Source organism: Bos javanicus, chromosome 2 (genome assembly GCF_032452875.1).
Source record: "Bos javanicus breed banteng chromosome 2, ARS-OSU_banteng_1.0, whole genome shotgun sequence".
Classification (NCBI taxonomy): Eukaryota; Metazoa; Chordata; class Mammalia; order Artiodactyla; family Bovidae; genus Bos; species Bos javanicus.
The window spans coordinates 89,525,949-89,534,908 of NC_083869.1; the positions used below are offsets into that span (position 1 = coordinate 89,525,949).

At 41.6% G+C, this 8,960-nt stretch overlaps 1 protein-coding gene across 1 annotated transcript in view; it reads left to right on the forward strand.

Moving 5' to 3' along the window:
- LOC133227000 (aldehyde oxidase 2) overlaps nt 1-4,533 on the forward strand; it is a 46,625-nt gene extending 42,092 nt beyond the window's left edge. The window contains exons 21-22 of the mRNA XM_061381212.1: nt 1,629-1,704; nt 2,744-4,533. Coding sequence (XP_061237196.1) covers nt 1,629-1,682 — 54 coding nt within the window. The 3' untranslated portion in view covers nt 1,683-1,704; nt 2,744-4,533. The remainder of the gene's footprint in view (nt 1-1,628; nt 1,705-2,743) is intronic.
- Nucleotides 4,534-8,960: the final 4,427 nt, after the last annotated feature.

Sequence of the window (8,960 nt, forward strand, 5' to 3'; positions counted from 1 at the left end):
AAACCAGTGAGACTGGGCACAGATATACTTCAGAAGGTTTAGCTATAAGTGGAATCAGTCTTGACCACCAAAGTCAATATATTGCCTTAGTCATAGCTATCAAGAACCAACAGGGAGAAAGAGGAAGAGGGAGAAAGGGAATGATGGCCCTAAACAAGGGAGAAGTGAAAGAGAAGATCATGAAAGGCCAGCGAAGATCTGTTTACATCCCAGAGCTGAGATCCTTGAGGGAAAAAGGGAAATTGGGTCCTTGCTCAAGAAGCTAGGGAGTGGGTAAGACCCAATAAGACTGGGGTAGCAAGAGAATGAGTACTGATCTGAGTCCCAAAGTAGAAGAGTACCCCAGGAACCCAGGTCTGGTGACAAGAATAGGAAACAGGTTTTTGGAGAGACTAAAATTTAACAGAAGAGTTGACCTGAATCTACCTCAGACGAGACTGAGGAGCTTTGTCCTGCATCCAGCCCAGTCCAGGTGGAACAGGCTGACCCTAAATAAGACAGCCAAGTAAATCCTAGTGCAGCAGTTAGGTTAGAGAATCGGGGAAGTCCCTCTCAGGAGGGCAAACTAGCCCTCTGTTTACATTTCAATACAGTTTGAGAGTAAACAGTAAGAATGGGGCTGGTAAAGATATCCTGACACGCTAGGAGTTGGGCTGTGTTTTTGTTTGTGGTTTTCTGTCCTCTTTTTGTGCTTTTTTTTTTTTTTTTGTGAAATAAATATCAGGAGACAAGCTTTCTGAAATCTTCATCACTTTTCATTATTTACAGAAAGTTTTTTATGTTTTTAACACTTTTGTAACTAAAAGTCAACTCTTTAAACAAAACCATGAACGCAGAGGAGGCGGGAATGTACATTCTGTTTATTCTGCTTTGGGGCAAACCCAGCAGAGAGAATTCTGCAGATGGGAGCTGCGGACCAGAAGGAAGAAGGACAAATAGGTTAAATTCTTGGGGCTTCTAGCCTGGAATAGAGAAATGGGCTGGAGTTTAACTGGAGCCAAATCACTTGGCTAGGCATGTAGACAGGGCTCTTCTCAGATCCCTGCAAAGGAGTCTGGGTCTGTAAACTACAAGCAACTGTCAGCCTAACCACTTTGCCCTTCCCATCCTCCTCCCACAAAGTTTTTCGGTGGATTTATAATTCTTTTGGGGATTCACATCTGAGAGGCAGAGAAGATAGGTAAAAAATCCAAAAAAGTCAAAGTGTCAATCGCTCAGTCACGTGCAACTCTTTGTGACCACATGGACTGTATCCAGCCAGGCTCTTCTGTCCATAGACTTCTCCAGGCAAGAATACTGGAGTGGATAGCCATTCCCTTCTCCAGGAGATCTTCTCAAGCCAGGGATCAAACTGAGGTCTTCTGCTTGCAGGCAGATTCTTTCCCGTCTGAGCCACCAGAGTGTACCCTCTTAATTAGCAATGTAATGATCAGCAGAGATGACAGCACTGACCGCCTATCTTTTCAGAGTTGTCATTTGAAAGGAATGGTACAATCCCATTCCCCAGGAAAATCCTGCTGCTTCCCATCAGAAACATCTTTCAAAACCTACAGATTTGATATCATTTTCCTGGTGAAATATTACAAAGGTATTATGATGTTTAGTATTTAATTTACTTTCTTTCTTAGATCCCAAGAGATGATCCTAAGACATTTAAACCCTGGTCTATCACCGTAGCATAACACTGCTGTCGTTGCCTTAAAGGTAAGATTAATAAGCTGAAAGAGAATTACTCAAAATGACAAGATCAGCTAGTCCAGTGGTTTTCAAGTTGTGTTCTGTGATATCTTAGGATTGCACAAGTGTGTAAATCAAGTTTCCTTTTTAAACCCCTTTTTTAAAATTAATATTTATTGGAGTATAGTTGTTTCTTTTTTAATCTTATCCAATATTTTCAATATTTATTTATTTGGCTGCACTGGGTCTTAGCTGCAACATGCAGAATCTTTTAGTTGTGGCATTCAAGATCTAGTTCCCTAACCAGGGATCGATCCTGGGCCTCCTGCATTGGGAGCATGGAGTCTTAGCCACTGACCCATCAGGGAAGTCCCTGAGTCTTTAACTATCTTCCTTTACCTGCAATTTCAAATTTTTTCACTCTTCAGAGTAGCATATGTATTTGCTTTATGTGCTGAACATTGACCTTACTAAATTTATTCCACACTAAAATCATATATGTGTGTGTGTTCCCCGTAACATTTTAAATCTCTGCTAAAAAAGTATCAAAACTAGATTTCCTTAATGGCTCAGTGGAAAAGAATCTACCTGCCAATGCAGGGGACATGAGTTTAATCCCTGGTCAGGGAACCACCTTGGACCAACTAAGCCCGTGTGTCACAGCTACTGAGCCTGTGCTCTACAGCCGGGGAGCCACGACTACTGAAGCCCTCCTGCCTTGGGGCCCATATTCCACAACAAGAGAAGCCACTGAAGTGAGAAGCCCAAGCACAATTAGAGAGCAACCCCAACTTTTCGCAAATAGAGAAAGCCAGAGCAGCCATGGAGATCCAGCACAGCCAAAAATAAGTAATCTTTTTTTAAAAACCTCTGATCTCATTTTATATGACCTCTCTGATTCTTATTTTATAAATGAAGATATGGAGGGCAAGAGAGAATAAATAACTCCCTAAATGTACTTATTCAAATCTGTGAAGCTTACAGTTCATTTTGTCAACTACTTATTGTTCTTTTCAAAGTTGAGATTTGTACCCCTTTATAATTATTATCTTTTCTTTTTTCCCAGGAGTTTCAGTTTTTCACAAGTGAAAAGATGGTTTGTTAATGCTAACTGGACTCCAAACTGATATTCTTGTACTGTTGTGTGGGGGTGGAAGACACAAAATTTAGAAATATTATTCAGATTTTATTATATTAAAAAGATGAATCATTACTTCCAAATTGTTGACTTAGACTTTCTAGCCTAAAGGCCACCAATCAAACACTGCACTTGTCACAGCAAGGAGCATAACGTTGATTTTTTTCTGAAGATATCATGTAAATATTGCTGTGAAAGCAAAATTTCCCTTTGTGTACCCATCCAATCTAACTAAACTAGTAATCCAGGTTACAATTCTACAATGAAAGATACTTCTCAGCAGATGAACATGTGATTAGTTTTCCCAGAGATGTGTTTGATTCAGTTGTAAGGACACCATAAAAGTCCTAAAGGTTTTGTATCATTTTGTTTTTACTGTGGAGTAGCTATGAGCATTGGACAGCAAAGGAATATTTTCCTCATGTAGGTCAGCTATGCAACTGGTTAACATTCTTTTGGAATTTGAAGGGGAAAAACAATGTAAAAACATTTTTAATATATTATCACAAAACCCTTTTTTTTTTTAACTTGGTTATGAAAAAGTATCCACTCTGTTATCAGTTTCAGAAATGCTTAATTGCTCAGTTTTCCATATATAGAAGTAGGTGCCATGGAGCTGGACCATAAAGAAGGTAGAATGCCAAAAAATTGATGCCTTTGAACTGTGGTGCTGGAGAAGACTCTTGAAAGTCCCTTGGACAGCAAGGAGATCAAACCAATTAATCTTAAAAGAAATCAACCATGAATACTCATTGGAAGGACTGATGCTGAAGCTGAAGCTCCAGTATTTTGCTCATCTGATGCAGACGACTCCTTGGAAAAGTCCTTGATGCTGGGAAAGATTGAGGGCAGAAGGAGAGGAGGGTGACAGAGAATGAGATGACTGAATGGCATCACCGATGCAATGGACATGAACTTGGGCAAACTTCCAGAGATGGGAGGGACAGGGAGGCCTGGTGTGCTATACTCCATGGGGTTGCAAGGATTCGGACACGACTGGGTGACTGAACTACAATGAAAACAACGTAGAGGAAAAGAATCCTGAATTGTAATCACCTTTATGCTGTAGTTAAAACATGCAGAATCCATCAGATTCCACTGACCTGCATTTTAGGGGCCTTCAGAGAAGGAGAAACCAGCGTATGAATTAGGCCTCATTTGACCAAAAAATCAGAGGGTAAAATGATGCTCTGTCAACCAGAAGTCATACCATCAGGCTCACAGTCATCTGCAGTGACTCCTGCAGTGAATGAAGGAGGGGAGGCTGAACTGAGAGTGCTGGGTATCTGGGGAAAGAAGGCAAAGATTGGGCATGTAGTCTACTCTGAGGGTCGTTGAAGGCCATGAGCACGTCTTATTGAAGGGACTGGGATGTGGCTGTCCACAGGCCTGTCCAGTGGTGGGAGGCCCCACTGGGCCACAGGAGCCCAAGGGAGGAAGTGGGACAGGAGCACAGAGAAAAAGGAGACAGGAGCAGAAGGGTCATGGGCAGGGCATAAATGATACAAGACTCTTGCCCACTGGAGCAGGAGAGCTGGGAACTTAGTGGGAGTAGCCAGGGTGAAATAAGTTGAAAGTAATAAAGAAAAAATGTTTTGGCTCTTGAAAATAAAATCCTTAACTGTGTAATCTAATATGAATGTGAGAAATGCATGTGTTTTTATCATTTGTGTCATTTTAAATGATGATAAACATAATTTTTAAAAAATTTTGGCCTATTAGGGCTAAGGATTTTTCATTTGTCATGGTTGAGAACTATAAAGCACCAAGAACAGAGGGATCTGAATAAAAATTATTCATGTAAGTTTATGCACTAAAATCTGGATGGCATGGATATAAGTACTTTTTTAAAAAGACATATTTGAAGCCACATCCTAAAAACCAGTTCCTTGAGCTCTATAAGGCTTGGTAAAGGATAAAACTTAACTAGAATTTTTGGATAAGTAATACATTTACACAGTTAAAAAAATATATGCAAAGGTGTGCAGGGCAAAGACTTACTCTAATATCACCATCTCATCCAGTTTTTACACAAGTGCAGGGTGTTAAGTGTTAACCATTTTTGTTAGCTACTTTTTACTTTTTTGTCTCCTTCAGAAATAGCTGGTCCCACAATGCCCAGTCACTCATGCCCATTATACCTGCTGGACCCACTGAGCAAGATGCTGTTCCCTTTCTCTGTCTAGACAATTCCACCCCCTTTTCCATGTAAGAACCCTGGTGCCCATAACAGTGAGAAACTGTAATCCTTGACACTCATCTGGACTCTATGAACCCTCCTAGTTCTTCCCCTGGGGTCCTGGGTACACAGAAGGCATTTGTATATTTGCCTTCAGAGCCTGGGTTCTCTGGGTGGGTTTTCTCTCATGTAAATGAAAAAATAGTCTGCTCCCAGCTCAACCCCGGAAACTGTGAAAAACACTTAATCAGTCTCACATAACTGGGTAGACAAGTAGCAAAAATTATGCCTTCTGATTTTCAAGATACCAAAAAGTAAAAAAAAACAAAAAAGGCAGCAATAGTTGGAGACAGAAAATAAAGGTATCTTCTGTCTCCCTACTCAGGTTGAATGAGTCAATATTAAGAAACCACGGATTGCAAAACGAGAGCGCTGTTTCCCTGGCAGAGTCACCGTAGCAGGACAGATGCCTCCACCCTCTCTTAACTCCACACTGGCCGACATCACTGCTAATTTTGCTCCAAACCATTTGGCACAGAGCTGCCAGGCCAATCTTTCTCAATATCTGTAACCATCCACCCTCCCTTGCTAAATGAGTAGCATGCAACAGGAGAGTTTCTTCTTCCAAAAAGGACTATCCAAACATCGGCAGAGTAGTCATCTGTCGTTTTTATCTGCTGGGGGTCTTTTCCTTTGGAAAGTCACCTGTCCTCCACCATGAGGGCTGCTGGGAAAGGCACAGGATAAGCTGGGTCAAGAGTCTCTCCGATGAGAATCAGACTCTGGAGTGAGGTACAGAAGGGTAAAGGATCTCACGGCCCTGGGCCACGTAGAGCACACAAGCTCCACTTACTGAGATCCTCAGATGGGCCCCTATTCCTACATATCTGAAGGCTGGCTTCTTCAGCCCAGCATTCAACTCTGTGAGCTAGAGGGTACCCTTTCCAATTGCACTACTTTCTTAAAAAAAAGAAAAAAAGGGCAGGGGGCAGGGGTGGAATTCCCTGGCAGTCCAGTGGTTAGGACTTGGTGCTTTCACTGCTGTAGCCAGGGTTCAATCCCTGGTCAGGGAAATAAGATCCCGTAAATCGCATGACAAGGCCAAAAAAGAAAAAAAGGTGTTCTTTCCTAGAGCTGTTGCAACAAATAACCATAAACTGAATGTCTTAAATATTTATTTCCTCACATTTCTGGAAGCTAGAATTTTGAAATCAAGCTGTTGACAAAGCCTTGGGTTCTAGAGATGAGCCCCTCCTTGCCTCTTCTGGAGGCTCCTGGCATTCCTTGGCTTGCAGCTGCATCACTCTCTGCCCCCATCATCACACAGTCTTCTTCCCTGTGTGTCTATGCCTACCTCTCTCTGTTTTCTTATTAAAACATCAATCACTGGATTTGCTGCTACTGCTACTGCTAAGTCGCTTCAGTCATGTCCGACTCTGTGCAACCCCATAGACGGCAGCCCACCAGGCTTCCCCGTCCCTGGGATTCTCCAGGCAAGAACACTGGAGTGGGTTGCCATTTCCTTTTCCAATGCATGAAAGTGAAAAGTGAAAGTGAAGTCACTCAGTCGTGCCTGACTCTTAGCGACCCCATGGACTGCACCCTACCAGGCTCCTCCATTCATGGGATTTTCCAGGCAAAAGTACTGGAGTGGGGTGCCGTTATGACCTCATCTTAACTAATTACATTTGCAAAGACATTATTTCCAAACAAAGTCACATTCTGAGGTTCCAGGTAGACATAAATTTGGAGTGACACTATTCACCTCACTATGCCAATAATCTAAGGCTAACAGATACAGTTTGGGATAGAGTGATCTTCCCTCCTTTACTCCCTATTGTACTTGGTTCTTCTTTCTCTCCCACTATCTGTTTGTCTACATATGTATATGCCCTCCCTTTCTGGACAACAGACATTCTTACTGGTGGCAGGGACTATATTTTACTCATCCTTTACCACAGGGTCTATCTTAAACTGATGCTTTACATGTTTGACTACGGAAGAGCAAGCAAATATGCTCTACTCAAACAGAAAGTATTTGTGAAACCTATACTGTGTAACTCAGATACTCATCTAAGGAAGGTAACAAGAAAAAAAATATATTTATTTGACAAAGAAGTCGGGTTACATTGTTATTGAATTAATCTCTTGAATGCATTATTTATATTACTTGTACATGCTAACAAAAATTTTCCAAAACTTGGAAATAAGGGGAAAAATACTGTGGGATGTTTTGAAGTCATACTCCAGAACTAACAAACCCATTAATGAGTAACCTGATGCTCCAGGGATGCTCTGCCCTTGTGGTGACTATAAGCCACATGTGGCTATTTAGAGCTTGCCTACGTGCATGCTAAGTCACTTCAGTTGTATCCAACTCTGCGACTGCATGGACTGTAGCCCACCAGGCTCCTCTGTCCATGGGGTTTTCTAGGCAAGAATACTGGAGTGGGTAGCCATTTCCTACTCCAGGGTATCTTCCCCACCCAGGGATGGAACCCACATCTCTTATGTCTCCAGCATTGACAGGTGGGCTCTTTACCACTAGTGCCACCCAGGAAGCATTTAGCATTTAATTTTAATTGGTTAAATTTAAAAATCAGTTCTCTAGCTGCCTTGGCTACCTATCAAGTACTCAATAGCCATGTGTGGCTGGTGGGTATAATACTGAACAGCACAGAAGAGACCATATTCATCATCCCAGAAAGTTATATTGGACAGAACTGCTCTAAGGAAATGGAACTTCATGTATCTACTATGTATTAGGGTTTACACTCTGACCAAAGTTAGGTCTTGAGGTATGCCGTCTCTAGAAACTGGAAGAGGCAATGATATGGATTCACCCTCAGAGCTTCCAGAAGGAATACAGCCTTACTAACACTTAGATTTTAAGCCCACTGTGACCCATGACCTCCCAACTGTAAGATAATAAATCTGTGTTATTTTAAGCCACCATGTTTGTGGTGATTTGTTACAGCAGCAAGAGAAAACTAATACAGGTGTTAACTAGTAGAACACTGACAAAGTGCAAATGAATTCTGTATAGCTGAAAAGATAATGCCAGTGGCTTCAGGGAGGTTTCTGCCCTGTAGGACATGCAACAGCTTTGTTTTGGAAGTTGTTTGTTTTTCAACCTAACTGTATACCTTTTATTCTGGCCTTCTTTTTTCCCCGTATCAGTCCCTCATGTCTTCCTTCCCAGATGTATTTTCTTCTTGGCTCCCTCATTGACTGTATCTTTGACCTTGCTCACAACACATTGTGTGATATGAGTCATGGTTTAACATTTTTAAAGTTAGACACTGACATATAGCTAGCAAGGAAAAACAAACAGACACAGGACTCTGAAATTGTTCTATATGTCAGGAGAGCCTATGCAATTTATATAGTAATGGATCTGATGAAGACAGCTCATTTACAATTTAAATGAATAAATTTCATATCCTACAACAAATATAATTTATTGACTAACTGTAACCAGTAGATGACTACATTTCAGGGAGAAGATACAAGGAACTTTGTGTTAACTTTGAACAAGCCCAATGTGATTAACATTAAATGTATAACTAAGGAAGAGCTTCTTCCTTTTTTAACAAATATTACAAGAGCAGAAACTGTAATGTAAGTGAGATCTCCTTCCACCTGTTCAGTCTCTTGGCTCCTTGTGCTCAAGAAAGTACTGTGCTGTGATCAGTCGCTTGAGTTGGCGCCAACTCTTTGCTGCTCCGTGGACCGTAGCCCACCACGCTCCTCTGGCCATGAGATTTTCCTGGTAAGAATACTGGAGTGGGTTGCCATGCCCTTCTCCAGAATCTTCCTGACTCAGAGATCAAATCCTCATCTCCTGCATCTCCTGCACTGCAAGCAGATTCTTTACCGCTGAGCTACCAGGGAAGCCTGGCTCAAGAAAGTGCTTGGAGTATAAATGTTCTCCAAGGCTTATCCAACTTAGTACATAGAAAATGC